Source organism: Acinonyx jubatus, chromosome B2 (genome assembly GCF_027475565.1).
Source record: "Acinonyx jubatus isolate Ajub_Pintada_27869175 chromosome B2, VMU_Ajub_asm_v1.0, whole genome shotgun sequence".
Taxonomy (NCBI): Eukaryota; Metazoa; Chordata; class Mammalia; order Carnivora; family Felidae; genus Acinonyx; species Acinonyx jubatus.
In genome coordinates, this window is record NC_069385.1 from 59325226 (window position 1) to 59348397 (window position 23172).

Here is a 23172-nt window from a genome sequence, read left to right on the forward strand (position 1 = left end):
CCCTCCCTTGTCCTCTTTCTCTAAATATAAATAACTTAATAAATAAATAAATACATAAATACATAAAATGTTTAAATTATTTTTAAGGAAATAATTTTCCCTGTAGATCTATTAATGCCCCTTCAATTGTTTTATTTTTATCTCAATTTGAAAAGTACTGCCTTAGATAACAATAATTGCTACTCTTTTTTTTTTTAATGTCTATTTATTTTTGAGAGGGACAGAGACAGAGCATGAACGGGGAAGGGCAGAGAGAAAGAAGGAGACAGAAAATTCGAAGCAGGCTCCAGGTTCTGAGCTGTCAGCACAGAGCCCGAGGTGGAGCTTGAACTCATGAGCTGTGAGATTATGACCTGAGCTGAAGTCAGATGCTTTACCGACTGAGCCACCCAGGTGCCCCCAATAATTACTATTCTTATTACATCAGTACTCTCCATCAAAACTATGTTTCTTGTTAGATATTTCTGCTTGTCCCTGCTTAGATATCTTCCTCCCTGGCTTTGAATTTACACATCATTACACCATAGCTCATCAAGTTGCATTTTCTTTTTTTGTATGCTCTTTTTCATCTAATGCTCTATATGCTTCATGAAGCATCAGCTCATAAAAATTCATATCACACTGCTCACCTTAAGACATGTCTCCACACCTGGCTTTTGAGTCCCCTTATTAGATACTTTTGAGGATCAAGAGTTGTAACAGTTATTTAAATATATTTGTATATTAAAATTGATGAAAAAACCAATTTGGGGTGGGGGGGGAAGTACACAGCCTTTGTTCTTCCTAACAGCATTAAAATCTTTTTAACATTTTGTTAAAATCTGGAGGGGCTGGCTAAGTACTGCTGTTTTTCATAATGACAAATCCTTTCTGTCAACATCCTAGAGAACTTCAATTTCTTTTGTTTTATATTTTGTAGTTATCCAGATCATTATGATGATATTGTGTGCTGGGAATGACACAGACTTAAGTTAACATTCTGGTAGTTGCTCCCTTTGAGTCTGGGAAGATATTTCTCTGAAGTAGACTACTCATAATTTTAGATTTCTTCTAGCTGGTCATTACTCCAAGATATTGTGCACTTTATGAAATACAGTTATGTACATATCTTGTGGGTATGAGACTATACCATAATCACTAAGCATATGTTATTTCAAGGGCTTGGCTCAAAGAACTTTAATAATTCCCTAATTATTCCTTTTATTTTGAAAGAATTTCATTTTCTTTTTTGTTGTTTATTTTAAGAGAGAGAGAGCGGAGAAGGGGAAGAGAGAAAGGGAGAAAGAGAGAATCCCAAGCAGGTCCCTCACTGTCAGCACAGAGCCCAATGCAGGGCTCCAATTGGCGAAACACAAGATCATGACCTGAGCCGAAATCAAAAGTCGGAAGTTTAACTGACTAAGCCACCCAGGCACCCCTGAAAGAGTTTCATCTGATAAATGTTTCTAAAACATATACCCAAGAACTTGAAGCCCTTTAAGTGTGGGCTTAAGACAAGGCTACTTGTCAGTTATTGATAATCAAGCATTCATTATTCACCTTATTTCACCCATCATCTAGCACACAGTGCCTATCACACAGCAAGCATTCAACAAATTCTTTTTGAATGAATATTCAATCAATTATAATATATAGAGTATGATATAGCCAAAATATGTCAGGGTAGAACTTCTGATATAGGACATCTTCTAAGGCTCTTGTTGAAATCAGTAGAATAAGTAGAGTCCATAAACAGCCTTATTTCACACTTCTAATATTGACCTTATGGAATAAGTTTGGGCAACAAGTCAGTTTATAAATTCTTATGCATTCCTTGCATTTAATCAACAGCCAGCAGTTTTCCTTGGTCAGTGCTTTAATAAGTAAAAGAGCAGCTAGCCCAGAAGATCTGAGGGTGTCTGCTGGAACTTTCAACTTCCATTCTTAAATTACAGTGCTGTTGGCAATGTGAAATTTTATGAAATGACTCCCTGCTCCCTATCCTGAGATGAGTGCTAAGTGCCATAAATGCACAACAAATTTTGAGTGCTTTTAGAGCTGTATCTATTTTTTACCATTCTTTCCATCAAATCTCCCAATAAAGATAGAACCAGAGCACATTCTCTTAGAGCCTTTGCCTCAGCAGAAGATGGGTTTTATTATCTCAAAGGACATTTTCCTTCCCATATTTGTTTTTAAGAAATGCTGAGACAAATTTTACATTTACATTTCAGATTTAATTTTATATTTCTATATTTCCAGATTTATTCAGTGTTTCTATTTACTTATTTTATTCATTTCCCATTTTATTCAGTCAATAATATTGTTATACAGTACCATAGCATCATTGTTCATTTTCTCTTAGAACTTGTCTCAGTTTGTAACTAAAAATTAATTTCTGTGATTATTTAATGCTCATTTACCCTAATAAGTTATAAATTCCATAAGGGCAGGGGTTTTATTTGCTTTGTCAACACACAATAAGGACACAATATTTGTTGGGTGAACACATGCATAAATAAAATAATATATTAATTACTAAATAATTGGTCATGCGTGCTTGCAATGTTATCTTTAGTCATTTCATATGAACCCAAACTATACCTAGATATTTAATCTATATATAATAATTATAATATATTTATTTCAAATGAAGCATTTAATATATATAGCAACTAAATACTTTCATGGGGCCCATTTCACACTTCCTGTGAGATAACAGCTAAATTGGTATGAAGTTCTATCTCCCTCTTTACCAAAACCCTTCAATTTGATAGGAGTATAAGGAGTCCATTAATTAGAATCATAGAAATAGAAGAGTAATCTGATCTTGAAATCAAATTGTCAACATTATAATCACAGAATGGTAAACAACAGATGAAAGTGATCCATTCTCCATGATACCTTGTAATCTTTCTGCATTGGATATCTAGGACCATCATTTCCTTGTTTAAAATTTTTCGGTGGTGCTCTACAGCTATAGAATAAAATCTCCATTCCTAAATGTGTTACACAATCCTTTCTTCAATCTATCACAGGCTTCTTCTCTTATTTTATCCACTTCTCCTTACATCTAACCTGCTAGCAATACACATTAAATGTACTTCCCATTGCCTGGGGAGCCACATTTCCACACTTCCTCCAATTTTCTGGTTGAACTTCTTCTCATTCAGATAAATTTCTGTTCATCCTTCACTATACTTGCACACTTTTTCTTGACTGCCACAGAGATATACAGGATCCCTCTTTTTTGGTGCAATGGCATTACAGATACTCTAGGACAGCATTTGGTATATCATATTCTAATGTTTTTCCATGTTTCTTTCCCTACTAAGTGATAATATGAATGCCCTGGGTGGGGGGGACCATGTCTGAATCATGGTTTGTTTGTTTTGTTTTGTTTTGTTTTGTTTTGTTTTACTATATTAGACACACAGGTGTGTATAGTACTTATCACAGGTGTTAGATACCAGGCATATAGTGATGCATAATGTCACATGAGCACTACCTTTCTAGAGTTTTCACTGCAACAAAGAATACATACATTGGATAACATTTTATAAATATGAGGATCATTATAATGAAGAACACAATATTATATAGTCTTGTAACAGATGAAACTATCTTAGTCTGCTGAGTAGGTACAAAAAAAGGTTGCATTGCTTTGAAAATAAGGGTCAGGAAAATAACTCTCTTGTGCTGCTTTTTGCCTACATTTCTTCTATTTCCTTTCTATCACATTTCTGTTTTAGGAAGGTATATATGGAAAGGAAAAATTATAGTGAAAGCATCCCAAACTCACTTAGTTAATTTCTTCTAGATACAGAAGATAGAATTAGGTATAAGATATCAGGGTCATGATGGAATGGAGCCAAAAATAAATGCATTGTTAAAGTAGAAATGAGAGAGGAAAAGTGAAAAACCATAAGGCAGAGACTACATGCATTTAGGGAGCAAATATGTATATAAATATCAAGTGGATGTACCACCAAGGACATCATAGATATAGCAAATTTTAAAGTATGTATATTCAAAATCAATAACTGGCTTAAATTTGATAGAGATTGTGTTTTTTTTCCCTTTGCAGTAGACCTCAAAATGCAATGTCTTTATGACTTCTATAGAAAAGCAATGTAAATGTATTCTATTTGAAAGACTATTTGCAGAATCCTCAGGAGAACATTCAAGTATCTAAAATAACAAAAGGAGATGCTTAAATGAAGCACAAAAAAGTCTATTAATAAAAAATTCAAGTTATACAGTATGAGTTTTAGCCAGTTGCCCTTTATTCATATTCTGAATAGTCTCTAACTTATGTGAAAAGAATAAGAAGGGCAAATATTATCAGCATATTATGAAAAAGTAAACTATTTTCACTGGTTCTGACATCTTTCATATATATTATTTAAAAAGTAGCTGGTGAAGTAGATTTGTGGTCACATTTCTTCTCTGTGTATTAAATCATGAAACTCTGACACTAAGTATGAAAATAGAAATAGTTCTATACTGGAATCCTGCCTTCCTTACAATTTTTCATCTGCATAGTAATCATTTGAATAGTGATAAGAATGGAAATGTCAGCAATACTTTCCTAAGTATGATGTTTTCATTCCAAATCTAATATCAAACTATAATGAACAAATTACAAAAGTTGGACCATTTTAAATAAAGTCATCATTGTAGTTAATCATTAAGCACCCCAAAATTGGGAGAGAGGATGTCTTTTTGAAAAGAGTAAGTATCTATCCTCTAAAGTAGAGCTCAAGTCTGATTGCAATTTGATCTGACTGCTTTCTCCTCACTGAAATCTACCTCTGAGTCCCTGCATTATATACCAGACCACCTTTCCAGGTTGTATTCTCCATAATTTGTGTTCAATTTATTTTTTCACAAATGTCTCCTTAAGAAAGGGGATGTTGTATATCTATATTTTGTGTTCATTATTTTACAGAGCGAAGCAGGTTGTACAATGATAAAATTTCTTATAGATAAACCAAATACAAAGGAAGAATACATGTCTTTAGAGATACTGTTCTCTGAATACATCTTGGGACTCTGTTCACTAAACATTCAAGAAATGCTTGGAAGGAAAAACTGTATTTTATTTATTTATATAATGGTCTACAATAGGAATTATCTCATCTTTATAGAGTAGATATCAATCACCTTCTTCCCCCCAAATTATGGTTAGCTAACTACAGTACACTGATTACGTGATGGCAAAACCCTAGTAAAGTTCCATAGGAAAACATTTCCATGTGGTTAGGAATGGGTTATATTAACAATCTGCCTTATATACAATATATTTGATATGTCTGATTACTTAAAGAATAGACAGCAAAAACCTAAGATACAAATAAAAACCACAATACATCGTTTCAATAATGATAAAACATTTAAGACAGTCCTTTGTAATTCTTTGTGGTGCATGTGTCCTGATCCAAATACTACAAATATAATATGTTCAATCTTTTTTATTTAAAAATAATTTTTTAATGTTTATTTATTTTTGAGAGAGAGACAGAGAGAGACAGAGCGTAAGAGGTGGAGGGGCAGAGAGAAGGAGTCACAGAATCCGAAGCAGTCTCCAGGCTCTGAGCTGTCAGCACCAAGACCAATGCAGGGCTCAAACTCACGGACTGTGAGATCATGACCTGAGCTGAAGTTGGACACTTAATGGACTGAGCCACCCAGGCACCCCAATCTTTATTACAACCCAATTATGTAGACATGTTTGCCCTCACTTACAGATGAGGATGCTGAGTCTCAGACAGGCTCAGTGACATCATCTAAGACACCTATGACATTCCAATGGGTTTGAACATAAGTCACCTGACTACAATGGCCCCACATTCTATACAGCATGCTAAGAAAATGCCCTTCACATGAGGACCATCAAATGCAAGGCAGCCATATTTGGAATCTAGTATTTACATATTTTACCTCTGTGCTTTGACTCTTTTCCCCTGTAAGAATGATTGATCTTACTTAGTCCTACAAACCAAAGGGTAACAATCTGGCATAGTCAGTCTGGCTAACTAATCTATAATAGAGTTTGAACCCATGGCCTTGGACAAATCTGCACAAGATGCTAATTAAATGAATGAAATGATCCAATGTTTGCATATAAAATCTATCAGAACTAGCTCTGTTTTCATGAAAATTATCCATTTATGCATTGTTTGGGCACCATTTGGTCAGCATTTACACTATTAATGAAAACTGCTCACATTGGTGCTTACAATTCATCAAATTCCCTCTGGAAGCTTCCTAGATTCTAGCACGCAGAGTTTGTTGATGATCTGTGGAGCAGGCATAGTTTTCTGAGACTCTCATCTGTTTTCAGTGACAGGAAATCTAGACTTTAACAGTATGCCAGAAATATACAACTTCTACAAGTGTAATTTGACTTTTTTTTTGTTTAATTCAGGCCCTGAAAATTATTAGATCTTGATTTAGCCTTGCAAAATCGCTTCACCAACATTAAAATTATGCTGCTTAGGCAATGAAAAGATAGAATGCATTTTAATGGAAGGTTTGACCTGCAGAAAGATGAATAATTTGCATCAATTTTTGTGCATTATGTTCAACTAATGAAGACAAATGTATTCATTCACTTCAGTAAAGCTGAAGAACTGAAGGCCAGTGATTTTATGCATCTATAATGATGAATATTATAGTACTTATTATATGATGGATTGAGAATTTTAGAAATGGATGGTGAGCAAAACAGAGAAAAAAACATGCTTCTAATACTGATTTCTATTTTTATAAACACTGGCATCTGCCTTAAACAAACAACATGCCTCTCCTAATACCAAATGTGTATCTCCTACTTCATCAAAGAAGAAGAAAGAAAGAAAGAAAGAAAGAAAGAAAGAAAGAAGAAAGAAAGCAAGCAAACAGTGAGATCTCATGCATTTAACATTAGAAAATAGAAGTGAAGAAAAAAATTTTACATTGTTCATATGTTAAAGTTGTATACTTCTACCATAAAGGTGGCTCAGTCGGTTACGCGTCTGACTTGGGCTCAGGTCATGATCTCACAGTTTGTGTTTTGAGCCCTGCATCAGGCTCTGTACAGACAACTCAGAGCCTCGAGCCTACTTCGGATTCTGTGCCTCCCTCTCTCTCTCTGCCCCTCCTCTGCTTGTTCTCTCTCTCTCCCTGTCTCTCAAAAAATGATTAAATGTTAATTTTTTTTTAAAAAGAGTCAATGATACAACCTATTGCAACATTTTTTACTTTAGCTGATTATGGGTAAGAGCATTGTAATGAGATAAAAGTTACTTGAGAATCATTAATAGGATTACTACTATTTCATATTCATTAACATAAAACTTATTATAAAACCGTTTACAAAGGTAAAATTAAAACCCTATTATCAAATAGGAATATATCCTAGCATTTATAATTAAATAATATAACAAATAAAATGTATATAACAATTTTGTGTGTGATAAAATGATCTTTAAATCTAACCTTAGTGTTCAAAAGCATTATAAAAATATCTACATTAGTCTTTTCTTCATTTTTGTATTTCCACATCTTCATGTATTACACTTATTTCAGTAGTTGTATGATTATGATATGACTGAGTTAATTTGGATTTTGTTCACAGAAATAGTTATTCACTGACTGCTTAAAACTTACTAATGAGTTAAGCCCACACGTAAAATGGGAACAAATTATATTATAGAAAACTTATATAATTATATAAAAACTGTGCATCAACAATATGTACAGACATGAACACAATCCCTCCATCCCCTTCTCAGCTGACACATATTTTATATATGTGATTAAAGTCATGAGGAAGTAACAAATGAAGCATGCTATTAACTCCTTGTTAAAAATAGAAATAGTTTTAATGAGACCGTTCAGTCACTTTATAATATTTCTACCAAATTGAACACAGCAAACCAAAATAACACCAACTGGCCCTAATGGATTTTTTGAGACTGCTGCTTTCCTACCAGCTCATGGACTGCTGAGTCTGCCTAGTCTTCAAAGTACAATGCACATTCAATATTCGAAAGAGAGAAACCAAGAAGGCTTTTAGTCTGGGCAGTAAGAAGGGAGGCAATGCAGTAGAAAATGCCATTAAGTAGAAATGCTCCCTGTTCAGATAAATAGATTACCACCTATGGTGAATTAAAAGTCAAGATTGCAACTGCTCACACATTTTAAATATTCCTTAATGAAAACTGCTGAGATTTGCTTTTTTGCTTTACCCCATCTAGAGTTGTTATGTGTGCGTGTGTGTGTGTGTGTGTGTGTGTGTGTGTTTCTTAATTTAATTCTTTTGAATGGCATAGGAAGTTCAGTTAAGAGTAAGAACACCTACAACTTCAAAAACCTACCATACAGTAAATATTACGTTGAAATAACAGTGCTGCCGTCAGGAAAACTGTGAAAGGGATGTGATGTCACCCCAAGCTTAATTAAACCAGCATCTGCTTATTGAGCATTTGCCTTCACATCATTGTTGATTGCTCCACTAAGGTATTTTTGCGTAAACAGAGCTTCCCTAATTAAATAGCTTATACCGGAGTCATTCAGCGATTTCACAGCACACTTTGGGCAGTTATCATCATACTCAGAATGATGAATGGTGAGGGTTGCCCCTGGATGAGTCACACCAGAGGAGGCCTACCTTGCAGGCTAACAAGAAGTTGCATGGGCTATTGGGGGACAAAGGAAAATATATATAATTTTTGAAATATTTCTGATTTCTCACTCCAAAAGAGACAGTCTTTTCTGTTTTAACCTCCTGCACGTAATCACATGTGCCTCTTTGACAATGTCTGACCATCTGAACAACACTAAAATCAAAGAGAGTTCCTCTCTCTTTGATCACATTTATGGTATTTGTAAAGATGAAATTTTCCCTATGGATCATAGCTCCTGCAGAATATGCACTCAAAATCCTGAGGTATTTCTGGTACTGATCTAAATTTTCAGAACCTGAGCCCACATGTCTCTGCTTTGAATATACTGACCTCATTAACTTTTGCTGTGAAAAGAACAAGAGCTTCAATTAACGTTTCCATACAAGAATGAATTTTTTTTGATTTATGCTTAAACAAAATTTGCAAAGAAAATATATTATCAATAATCTTTAATATACTTGAACAATGATGATACAATAGGCAAATGCTAGTTAACTAGTTGAAAATGCAGATTATGATATTGGCTGAAAGTTTATGGGAAGTCAGAAATCTCATTCAAGTGCTAGAGTTGCATGTCCTTGTGTTTATTAATGACTAAATAAATATAAATAATTCATGAAGCCATATTTCTAGTAGAAGTATGGCAGAGCAAATCATAAATTACTCCCTGGAATCTTTTTCTCAGAAGTCAAGTATTTAAGGGAGTGAAGTATGAAATGCCTCTTTCTAGATAGTACTTCTCTGATGAAATGATATGAGAGTTAAGATTCACTTATAATGTATGGAGTCTCATCTCAAAATTCATTTTACACTGTTATGAATGAATAAAATACAATTCACTAAAGAACTTAACATCCTGTCAAACAGAAGAAAACAAGTTATCTAAATAAGAGAAACAAAAAGTATATTGCAATACATGCAGGTGAATGATTTGAATATTTTTCCTTTAAATTATTGTTTTCAACTTTATCTCATTCAGAATTAGACTAAAAATAAAATATAGGCTACATGCATTAAATAACTTTTAGTGATATGAGAGTTTAGTAAATTAAAGTTAATATTTGGCTTTGACTATAAAGAAGAATGTGCTAAAATATTCTTCTTGGTCTATTATTTTACTATATCATAGTATTTTTCAGATTTTGAACTTTTATTCCCATGTATTGATAATTTTGCATTAAAATTCCAAGAATGTCCTATAAAAGTTAGAAATTTAGCATGTGCTATTGCCTAATTAAAAAATTACTTTAATGAAAACACTAACATACTATTATTCCCCCATTTATCTACACACTACAAAGAAATGAATCCATTTAGATACAACTTGATATCTATAAGTTTCTCAAGCAAGTGCCCTTGCCAAAATCAATGAATATTTTCCACAATAACTCAGCTTTCTTCAGAAGGGCAAAAGTTGATCTGATCAGCTAAGTTGAACAGATAAAAGAAAAAAACTACATCCTAAGGCTTATAGTTTAATTTGTTTTGTTCTTTCATCTTATCTAAAAGATAAGCTTTAAATTAGAGGAAATAGAAATTCTAAGTGCTGTGCCCAGTATATTTTTCTCAATTCAAAAAGTTATATTAAAATATAGCTTGTATATCTATTAATATATTGAATTGTTTTATATTTTCCTTAATAAGTCTCTACCTTTTAATAAAAGGTGTCAGGGGTTAACAGTGTCAGGGGTAAGGAGGGATTGAAAATTTCCTTTTGTATGCTTCAATAAATTATAACAGAGAACTCCTTAGAACTGATTCAAGTATTGGGGCACCTGGGTGGCTGAGTCGGTTAAGTGTTCGACTTTGGCTCAGGTCATGATGTCACAGTTCATGGGTTCAAGCCCTACATCAGGCTCTGTGCTGACAGCTCAGAGCCTGGAGCTTGCTTAGGATTCCGTGTCTTTGTCTCTGTCTGCCCCTTGCCCGCTCATGCTCTGTCTTTCTCTCTCTCAAAAATAAATAAATAAATAAATAAATAAATAAACAAACAAACAAACAAACAAACATTTTTTAAAAATTAAAAAAGAGAACTAGTTCAACTATTATCTTTCTTTTTAAAATAGTCTTCACACCAGAAATAACCCAGTGGGTTTTTGAGATTTGTATAATACACTATTTTGATTTACTTTTAGTAAGCATTTCCTCAAAGTGAGATAGTATGATAGAGACATTCCTGGTACACTGGTACACCGTATTTACAACAACAAACAAGCAAGCAAACAAAAATATTTCAAGTTCAAGGTTTTATATTAAGTAGAAGTCAAAATTATTTTGGAAATTTTAAAATTATAAGTGCTATTATGTAACTATCACTAACTAAAATACCTGTGCTAGTCTGCAAAGTTCTCACACCACTTCCTCAAATCTTACTTCTCATTACCCTGGATTTCTCAAGTTAGTTTACTGAGGTCATCACATTTAATAATGTAAAATGCCACATTCATTATTAGCTATAAAAAGTACTTGTTTTCTCTGCTTATAAATCTTGCTGCACGATCATATTTTCAGATGTCGAATTTATGTGCTCAACAAATGATAGCGGGTCCACAGAATGCAGGTGCAGTTGCGTAGGCTTACGACAACAAAGAAACAAAAATCTCTGCCTTCATCCAGATAATATAAAGCAGCAGAAGATGGTGAAGACATATGAGAATTTCACTTCTTTCAGAAACAACACTGAAAAATACATTTATTTGCTCCAGCTCCTTCCAAATGAAACTGCAAGCCAATAAGAGCCTAACAAATTACTGCTCACAGCTCTCATAAGTGTTTACAACTGTGCTTAAGTTTTAAAATTTATTCTAAGACATCAGTGAACCATATTTCTCCATGTAGTTTCTAGCCCAATTTAGAACGAACTCTCAGAATTTGTCAAGCATACTATCAGAAAAATTGTTGTAAGTTTAAATTAAATAGACCTTAAGTTTTCTTAGTATAACCTAATTTTACCAATTTAAAAAAAAATCTAGAAGTCATAACTCAAGTGACTTGCCCAAGATTAAAAGACAAGGCTAACTTAGAATATCATTGGGGGAAAAAAATAATATCATTGGGCATAATACTATATGATGACATTTTTTAATTGAAGTATAATTGACATAAATCTTATTAGCTTTAGTTGTACATCATAGCGATTCAGTATTTTTATACATTACAAAATGATTTCCACGTTAAGTCTAGTTATCATCTGACACCATACACAACTATTACAATTATTGACTCGATTCCCTATTGCATCTTAATGATATTTATTTTATTACTAGAAGTTACTATTTCTTAATCCCCTTCACCTATTCCACCTGCCTTTCTACCCCTCCCTCCTCTGGTAAGCAACAGTTTGTTTCCTGTATCTATGAGTCTGTTTCTGTTTTTATTTCCTTGTTCATTTTGTTATTTAGATTCCAGATATAAGGGAAATCACACAGTATTTGTCTTTCTCTGGCTTACTTCACTTAGCATAATACCCCTCTCGCGTATTGCAAGGTTGTTGCAAATGATGATACTTTCTAATAGCACATTATTGGTCTATTGCCTAAAATATAAATTTGCTTATACACCTTTTCATAAATGAATGAAAGTATACTTGAAAAGTTAGCAAAGAAATCACTCATTACAAATTCCAGATAAATGGTACACGAACTCATGAAGTTGGTGAGTTCATTATGTAATTCTTACCAAGGGAAAGAATCATACCAGATCTAACTATGGTGAATGCCACCGTTTGAGGACTCCATCAACACAAAAACTTTGCTCCTCAAGCAGGAATTATGAAAACTCAATCATTAATAAATATTTATCATACATTAGAGCTAATTATAAAACTTTGGAATTAATACATACGTTGGCATAACAACAGCAAGGCTTTGGGAGGGTTTTTTTTTTTCCTGTTTCAGGCAAAAAAGTGGTTAGTTCTATGTGCAGAATTTATAAACAACAATAATATCAACTATCACCGCACACTAGGTAGTCAAAACACATTACAAATAAAATATTCCACCTCAAAAATATTTTCTGTGCTTCTAAGTTCTAAGCAATTACTGTTGAGTTTTAATAGCCCAACTTCTATTAAGGTTTGAATTAACATACATTTAATTTTTTATTCTTTAATAACATTCTACTTAATTTGGAGAATTCCCAGTATACAATTTACTTCCAACACATCTGATTTCAGCTACATTTGCATACTTTGGGAATAAGAATCCAAGATTTTGAGGGTTTTTTTGTTTTCTTGTTTTCATTTCTCCAGTTACCATGGAAGCATTATTTGGGGTCTACTATATTAATATAGCAATTTGTAGTATTACAGGAGATAGTATCTCAAAATTCTCTCAAAGCTAGTTCAAACTATTTTGAACTACATAACAAATTAGAGAAAACTTCATCTAATATGATAGAATTTAGTGTAGAATTTTTGTGTGTGTGAAGTCATTATATAAGGTGGAAAGGTTTTGGATTTCCCAGACATTTGAAAGCTGCTAGAAATGATCTCAAAGAAGCAAAGACTCTTTATAGTATTGTAATTTCTGGAATTTATTTTGAAATTGGATTTTTATAAATCTATGCCCCACTTTGTAACTATTGTATACATGTTAGTTCATTTGAAAGAAAATTTTCAAAATTAAACTTAAATTTATGAGTGAAGATAAATTGACAAATGTGGCTATGCTATTTATTAAACATGAATACATGAAGGTCAGTTTTGGCCTGGTCATTGACAAATTTGCAGAAGGTGAGGCTAAGGAAAAATTTAAAGTTATTATTTGCTATTGTGATGGGCCAGTGAATAGCTGTTTTCCCCTTTATTTCAAAAATTACACTGTTGCTAATTAAAACATGTTAACCTGTTATTTTTCCCTTTTATATAGTATTAGTTTTCTGTTTCTGCTGTAACAAATTACCATAAATTTAGTGGCTTAAAACAACACCAATGTATTGCCTAATATTTCGAAGTTCACAAGTCCTAAAAGTGATGTGTCTGCAGGACTGCATTCCTTCTTCAACCTCTAGGAAAGTATGTTTTCTTGCATTCTGAACTAATTCTTACAGGTCCTCTGTATTGCTTGGCTTGTGGCACTTTACTCCATATTTAGTTCAGCAGGTAGCATTCTCAAATTTCTCTCCGTCTCCTTTCCCCCTCAACTTCCCAACACCATGGCCTGAAGGTTTGTGACCACCCAAATTCTTATGTTGAAACCAAATCTTCAATAAGATGGCATTTGGAGGTGGGGTCCTTGGGAGGAAATTCATTATTAGATGTGGCTGTCATGAATGAGCTTATAAAAGGGACTCCAGAGAAATCCCTGACTATTCTGTCATGTGATACCCATCTATTACACAGGAAGCAGATCTCACCAGACAAGGAGTCAGCTGGCACCTAGATCTTGGACTTCCAGTTTACAGAACTGTGAAAAATAAAGTTCTACTCTTTAATCAATCTCTGGTATTTTGTCACATGTGCTGAAATGGACTAAGACATTCTTTCTTTCCCTTCTTCTATTGTCATGTCTCCTTAACTGTGACTCTGACCCTTGCTACTTTTTTATAGGGATCCACCTAGTTAATCCAAAATAATCTCCCTATCTCAAGATCCTTAACTAATCACATCTGTAAGATCTCCTTTGTCATATAAGGTCACATGTTCACATATTTTGTGGATTAGACTGTGGATATTTTGGGGGATCCATTATTAAGCCCACCACATATACACATGTACTGTAATATTGCATGTTAATACACTTATTTACCAGATGAATATACATACTCATATATATTATACACATACGTGAAGTTCAATAGATCAAAATGTCCATCGTTTGCCTTTTCTGGCAATTATTATCCTTTATTTCATTTCATGATTATTATAGAGAATAATTTTGTCATATGAAAGCAAAAGGATGTTATAAATAATTAAACCAGATGTCAAATAATCTAGATATGTTACTGGAAAACAGTCTGCTATTTCTCTTAAAACAAGTATCTTCTCTGTGGTTTATATACACAATGGGATACTACTTGGCAATGAGAAAGAATGAAATCTGGCCATTTGCAGCAATGTGGATGGAACTGGAAGGTATTATGTTAAGTGAAATCAGCCAGGCAGAGAAAGACAGATACCGTATGTTTTCACTCATGTGTGGATCTTGAGAAACTTAACCGAAGACCATGGGGGAGCAGATGGGGAGAAAAAAAAAGTTATAGAGAGGAAGGGAGGCAAACTATAATTGACTTTTAAGGACTGAGAACAAACTAAGGGTAGATGGGGGTTAGGAGAGAATGCAAAGTAGGTGATGGGCAGGGAGGAGGGCACATGGGATGAGCACTGGGTGTTGTATGGAAACTAATTTGACAATAAATTATATTTAAAAAATAAATTAAAAAAATATTTTCTCTAAAATTAAACAATAAAGCAAATATCCACAGGAAGCAATGAAATATTTGTGGCTCATTCATTTAATTAACTTTCTAACTCAAATACCACTCAAATACTATACTCATTAAGCCAAAAATCTGAAAAAATAAAATGCAAAAACTATTTGATTCATAAAACATTTATAATGTAAAATTGAGAAGGTCTTTTACATTGATGTTGCGGGTTTTTTCAACACCGATTCAGCAAAAATGTCTACCAACCATTTTGGTGGAAATCAGTTTTTCTTTTGTTACTTACCTATTTAGAAGCGGATGTCCAAATTGCTTCCTGATTTTATACAGTAAGAGAACATAGCAAGATAGATTTATTAATAACAAAATTCCCAAAGGCATATGGAGGCTTTGTTTTTCCTCCTCCTCACAGCAACTAAGATTAAAGAACAAAGAAAAGTGACTGACATAAAACCTACCCATGGGGGTGCCAACGCCATAACCTTTGGAGTCTATAAGGCCGCCAATCTGTGTCAGGTTACAATTCCGCTGGGTAACAAACTCAATGGTCGTTGACTCCATTAGGAAAGCATAATCAGAGGTGAGGACTCTCTGGATTCCTTCTTCATTACTTTTGACGAGTACTGACTGCCTCCTGCTACTCATAAAGGCCCACATTTTGTCATATGTAGATATTTTCGATTTCTAGGGAGAAATGAAACAGGTAAGAATATATATTCCTTAGTTTCCATGTGATCCTACAATATTTAGATGGAACTTACTATATTTCATTTAAATTTATTTAACAAACATTTCAAAAATCATGTTAAAAAAATGTACAGCTAGTAAATCATAGAAGCCAATAAAAAAGAGAAAATAATATTAATAAGGAGGAACTTTTGTGCTTGTATCTCATATGAGTATCTCATGTGTATAATTTTATCTTTCAACATTACTATAACATCAAATTTGGAAGAGACAGACACTGGACACCAACTGACACTGTAAAACCTTGAGGTTTTTCTTTTCCTTTCTTTCTTTTTCCTCGTTTGGTTGACTGTGACACCCAACGTCACATCATCCTCCAAGAATACACAAGGATATAGATAGGCTGAACAAATACAAGGAGTTTGTTACAAGCAAAAATCTCCACTGAAACGCAATCCAGACACCACAGAACCTCTGGTAGCCTGCTTCAGGAAAGCTGTCATTAAGATCTACAAACTAACTAAAGTTTCCTGGACCAATAAAATTGAATAGTTTTTATATCCAAATGAAAATTCTCAGTAAGGCTTTACTAGGGTTTTATTAGTAAAGGAATGAAATGGGTTTTGTTCAGAGGGCACTGGTAAAAACATAAACATGAAAAGGTTAGCATCTGCTTATGGAAAGCTCAGTTGTAAGCCCTTATGTCAGTTAAACTCTTACACAATACAAAAAATAATACTGAAGCTATAAACACAAGGAGGATATTCACTATATTGGTAGCACCGTCATAAAAAGTTGAAACTATTTTCAAGTGCATAGATATGCAATCTTTTTACAGCTTAAGCTTGTATTTAGTCCTACATATGCCAGGTCATAAGTGAGATATTACTACTTCTTCCACTAAAAGCAGGTGCACAATAATATTTAGAAAACTTACGGCATTATTTCAATGATGAAATAGGAAGAAAACACTTAAATTTACTGGGGGAAGAAAATAATGAGTGTTTTCTAAAAACAAGTATAGCATTAGGGCTAAGAGAGGGTAGAGATTCAAACCTTTGCTCTTCAATGAAACACTAAGGCATGCCAAAAGGCCAGTGGCTCAAAGTTTGAAAGACTGCAGCTAAAAAGTCTAGAATAAGATTGATAGGATTACAAATTTGAGCAGCTTTGGTGGCATGTCAATTATTTTAAAGTAAAATGATCATATGTTGGAAGTAGAAAAGAAAAATGAAAGGAATGTTTAAGGTTATGATGAAATCCTTATTGGAATAGTTGAGACCAATAGTGATATTTTTTTTTTTCTTTTGAGAGAGACGGAGGGAGGGATTGCACACATGCATGCAGGGGAGGGGCAGAGAGTAAGGGAGAGAATCCCAAGTAGGCCCTGCTTTGTCAGTGCGGAGCCCAACTCGGGGCTCAGACCAACAAACCATGAGATCATAGCTTGAGCTGAAACCAAGAGTCAGATGCTTAACCAACTGAGCCACCCAGGCACCCCACCAAAATCTTTGAGATTTTGCATAGATTCATTTGGCTTCCCAAATGTTACTACATAATGACAATAGCCAGAACAAACTCACTTCCTTTCAAAGATAAAATTTTTTTCTCCTAATGTTTTGCATCAAACGAGAGCTAAATACAAAATAAAATCAAAATTAAAGCTCACCTGCAGATTAAGGAGATTTTTAATAAAAATCTAAGTTGGACATATTTTTTGATTTAGTAAATCTGTGGCTGATAACAAATAGATATAAAATCCCATAAATGATAATTCTAAAATGTATGTCATCAACTGCACTCTCATGACTTGATAATTTAAAAAGTAACTCTTTACCAAGGAGTGATAATGAAATATCATGGTAATATGATATTACCGTGTAGTATCATAACATGGGCATACTCTCTGAGGCCTAAACCAAGCAGAGATAAGAAAGTATACAAAAAGTTATTTTTACCTAATGTGGTCATAAATTGCCTAAATTCTCTCCTTTGTTTCAGTTATAAGAACGTTAACAATTAATGTTTTATTGCTTTAGTTACATGATTTCCAATTAGTGATAACACATTCCATCAATTGACACAAGTTAATTTAAATAAAACTTGAAAAGTAGTATTTTTGTCCCAAACAGAGGAGGACTCAGATTGTTTATAATAGCAATAATCATTTAAATATGTCTATATATTTATAAAATCATACATCATTATATCTTCCACTTTTTATAGTATTATATGTTATAATATGCAATATAAATTTTAAAATATTAATAGTACTTTCTAATTTAAAAATTATACAACACAAACAACTTAAAAAAGAGAAATTCTTTTTTAACAGTATAATAACAGTATAAAATTCTTTTTTAACAGTTAATACGTTGCTGTGTAAACAGATCAAACCTTTTTTAACAACTGAAAACCAAGAAACTAAAGACTATTTCTAATCTATCCTTTATGGATATATATAGTTTAATTTTAAATTAATGTGAATGTAGTATTATTTTACATTTGAAATATCTAATCTATAAAATGAAACTTTAATTGACCAAATACAAATTTTACAGAATGTATTTTCACATAAAATTCTTTGAATGCTTTCCTGCACTTATATTTTATTCTTATGAGCACTTCTTAGAAATTACTATTGATAATCATTTTGAAACTAATCATTTCCAACCTTCCATTGCTATATAAGATCTCTCATTGATTTACTTCTGATTTCCAGAAATCTATGGTCTATAATTTTTGTATAGCTTTACTCATTTTTCCTGTCGGCAGAAGATATAAGTATTTCTTTTATTCTTAGAATTGTAGAATAGGTTTAGATACAGAAGTCACCCAAATTTTTTTTGTTTCTCTTAATAAAAATAAAAACCCAAAGAAGAGATATTTCAGTTTAGAAATATACATTCTATATGGCTTGTTTGCTAGATTTGTTGTCAATATACATTCTATATGGCTTGTTTGCTAGAGTTGTTGTCATTCTTTGATCACAATTTCTAATTTAGCACAGTCACTTCTTTGCACCTCCCATTAACGGCTGTAAAACACAACTGTAAAACCCAAAGTGTGATTAAAAATCATCACTGCGCCTGCAGACTCTGTGTGTGTGTGGTAGGGGTGGAAATGCCTTTCAATTCTTACCTATTTCTACAGCAGGTTGAAAAGGCAGACTAATCTTTAGCATCTCCTGGCAATTTTATTACTGCTATTATATTGAGTAGCGAAGAGGATCCAGTGCATCACTGGTTTAAAAACAAAAGGACTCCACAACATGAATTTTACTGAAACCTTCAAATTTAAAGCAGCTAAGACAGCTTGCAACGCATTTGAACAAAGTATCTGAACAAATTCATAAGCTGAATAGGAAGCTTAGCATGCTTTTTTCTCTACAGACCTAACCACTCGGAAATAATTGGTTACCTATACTTAAGTAATATGTAGATTCTGAATATACTCAGACTGAGACAGTAGTAATGATCACTAGCTGTATGTCTCTTATTAATGGAATCTATGTTCTTATACAAGCTATTTAATCTCTTTGAATTTCAATGTGCATAATAGTTAAATATCTTTGCCAACTTTGCAGTGTTCTTGTGAGGCTCAAATAAGACACTACATGTGAGCACACTGTGCAATAGTATGATATTTTTATAATTCTGATTATTTTTTAAAAAGAGAGCATACTACCACCAAATGCTTATATGTTAATTTTCCTAAAAAATGCCAAAAGTATGGCAAAGATGGCAGGTTGACTATTGCCTTTGAGTACATGTTCTCTCCTATGGCATGAATCCACAAGGCACAAAACAATAGGAGAATGTACAACAGAAATGAATTTTTGGAAGCTGGAAAGCAGAAAGGTGAATTGTAACTCAGTTAAGTAACTTTTATAACTCTCTTTCTCCCACAGAAGTCTCAGAGATTGGAATTTCTTTTTTTCCTTTCCTTATTTGTTATTTATATTTATATTTTTTATTTAGTTTTTGTGAACATTTTATTTTTTAATATAATTTATTGTCAAATTGGTTTCCATACAACACCCAGTGCTCATCCCAACAAGTGCCCTCCTCCATGCCCATCACCCACTTCCCCCTCTCCCTCACCCCATCAACCCTCAAATTGGAATTTCTATATGCCTCTCAAAGCCAGATAACCAAAGTTCTAACAAAAGTAAAATTTATTGAAAGAATGTCTTTAAAAATGTTAGATCCTTGATCCTTGATCCATTCCTCCCCCTTCCCTTTCTCTGAGCATCATGGTGACTGCTCCATCTCACCCAAGCAGAAGACTAGAGGTTTTATTCTCTGGAGAGGAAACAAGAACACACTGGACACAGGTGATCCAGGGAGGACATATTGAAACCAGAAGAAATTTAAGTTGGAGTCTACAACCAATGTCAGGTCTTTTTCTGTCCTGGTTCTTAGAATTCTTCCAGAAGAGACCACAGAAGATTTTTTCAAGCAAAACTGACTGCACCAGAAATATAATGATGATGATGATGATGATGATCATCATAATATCAGTTAACTCAGATAAAGTTCAGCATGTGTGATGTATTATTCTAAATTATCTATAAATGTTAAATAATTCAAATTTTACAAGATTTTGATTAGGTGATAAGTACCTTTTCTGTCATCTTACAAATGAGAAAACTGAAACATGGATAGGTTAATAATTTGCCCAAATTCATGTGGCTACTTTGAGTCAAACATTGGCATATTAGTTACTGAGTTTATGTTCTTAATCATTGCACTACATCAATTCTATCTAGGGTACATATGGATTTCCAACAAAATGATCTACCACATCACCCTCTAGCAAGGCTCACAGTTTTTCAGCTTTGAGCAATCATCCAGAGTTTCCAGTGAGCCTTGTAGAGTCTGTTATATATCATCAAACAACCAAGGATAACCAGATAGTTGAAGGGAGCCTCTAACATGAAATATAAAGAATAAAACAAGCTATATAGCATAAATGTTCTCAGAGAGTTAAATATAAAAAAAAAGAATTTAATGGACTCTGTTGAAAGAAAATTACCAATTTTCTGATATCAAGGGGTGCTTGGGCAGTTCAGTTGGTTGAGTATCGGACTTCGGCTCAGGCTGTGATCTCACAGTTCATGAGTTTGAGCCCCATGTCAGGATCTCTGCTGTCAGCACAGAGCCTACTTCAGATTCTCTGTCTCCCTCTCTCTCTCTGCTCCTCCCCCAACTTGTGTGCATGCTCTCTCTCTCTCTCAAAAATAAAATAAACATTTTAAAAATTAAAAAAATAGAAATCTGATATCAAAAATGAAAACCTCAAGGAAAATTTTAGAAAATAAAGTTTAAAGAAGTCTCCGGAAAAGTAGTAAAAAAAAAGTTAAAAAGACAGAAAGAAGGAAAGAAGTGATACCTGAAGGCTGAGTCCATGTCAACTACATAATGAGAGGTGAACCTTCTAGACAGGGGAAAATCAGTTAAGAGATGCTATCTTGGACATGAATTTGATGGGTTGACATAATTGAAGGAAGTACACTTTGGCTGTGGCACACAGAGTCAAGGAACATGGTACTAGAAGAGGCTAGCGATGATAGAGAAATAGATAAGGGATGACCAATATAACTTTAATGTTTCCCTCAGCTTTCTCAACTTTAGACGACTTTCTTTCTGTATATAGTCCACTGACCTCACTTTTATCCTGGCCTTTCCAGAATTCAGATGGACTAACCACTGAAGTCCCTTCACTCTCCTTTCTTAGATTATTCACTTTAGAAAGTTATGTCATTGTAAATTTAGCAAGAGCTAATTTAGTGAAGTATTTAGAAAACACATAGAAGTGGATTAAGGAAGGATTTGGAGGAAGTAAAGTAGAGCCAGAAAGTGCCAAAAAAGAAAAATAAAAGTATATCAGTAACTAGGCCTCTAAAGAACAGGAGATCCATGGCAGTAGATAGAAGAATATTTTGGTTTAGGTAAGATTTTCAAAGATTAAAGAGATTGAAGCATGTTTAAATGCCAATAAGGAGGTTTCAGGAGAAAAGAGAGGTTTAAAAAGCCAGAAAAAGAAAGACAATTAATAACGCTTAGTTTTAGTATGGTGAATCTCTAGTAGAATAAAAGAGGATTTAAAACACTGCAATTGGCTTGACCTGTGATTTCAAAATATTTGTGTTAAACATATGTGGTATTATACTGACACTCTAAGACGTATTATGTAACGAGGAAATAAGAAGCCTCAGCCAGATTTATTTATAGTAAGACAGAAAAGTGTTGAACATTTTAAAAGTAAAATAGACTATGGAATCTTTAAGGTTAAAATCAATAGATAGAAGCTGTACAAATTAAAAATTAGGAATAAAAATAGATTGGGGCGCCTGGGTGTGACTTGATTTTGACTCAGGTTATGATCTTACGGTTTGTGAGTTTGACCCCCTCACCAGGTTCAGTGCTGACAGTATGGAGCCTGCTTGGGATTCTCTCTCTCTCTCTCTCTCTCTCTCTGCCCCTCCCATGATCTCTTTCTCTAAATAAATAAAAATGAAATTAGCAATCAATAAAATATTGTACACTGAGTGTGAAAGTTGTATGTAAACTCAGAAGAAAGGACATATCAAGTTGCACATAAGACTGTAGGTGAAAGATGGGACACATTGAAAGAACCAAGTATACTATGTTTTGTTTAATCTACTATGATTAAGATTGGTTTCTTTCAATGAAGTCATTACCAACTATTGTCAAGGGACAGGATAAAATCACGGATAGGAACGAAGAAAATGCACAGTCTCTGCAGGTTTCCTAGCTTTGGTGTTACAGAGAGGAAAGGATCAATGTAGGACACCAGGAATGATTCAGGAATTGAGACATAGCTTGGCCCTGTGCATTACTGCTGCTAACTGATTAGGAAAGACTTTCAAGAAGAATGTATTATTTAAAGCAATATGAAAAATGAAAGTCAGGTAATAAGCTAAGCATGAAATAATATAATTCTCTTTAAGGAAAGCATTGAGATAATGACAAATTGAGCATAAGAGAAAAGCTGTTCAGATAGAGTTTAGCCAAGTAAAAGAAATATTGAATTAGTGGGGGAAAAATCTTGTTTTACTCCTTTGCTTAACACAGATGAGAGAACTAAGGCTAATTCATAAGAAAAAAAAAAAACAATTACCAGTGAACATAGATTTGGAAAGAGAAAAGTGATGATAGGATTTATGACATCATAATTTTACAGAAGAATTTTAATTACATAACAAGGTAATTAATTCTTTGGCAAAAATGAGAAACATTGCTAAGTATTATCCTTATAGTTATGTTGTACATAATAATTTAGATAAAGTTAAGCAAATAAATTAAATCATGACTCAAAGAGATTTCTGGAAATGCATATGAAAGTCAAAGCACTACAGAGGAAAGCACATTTAAAATTTTCTTATTTTCTCAAGCAACTTACCTTGTGATTCTGAACAATGGAA

General features: G+C 33.4%; 1 protein-coding gene across 4 annotated transcripts in view; it reads right to left on the reverse strand.

Moving 5' to 3' along the window:
* GRIK2 (glutamate ionotropic receptor kainate type subunit 2) overlaps positions 1-23172 on the reverse strand; it is a 648818-nt gene that overhangs the window by 20117 nt on the left and 605529 nt on the right. For all 4 annotated transcript variants that reach the window (XM_027057188.2, XM_027057189.2, XM_027057193.2 and 1 more), the window contains exon 14: positions 15494-15719. In XM_027057188.2, coding sequence (XP_026912989.1) covers positions 15494-15719 — 226 coding nt within the window. The remainder of the gene's footprint in view (positions 1-15493; positions 15720-23172) is intronic.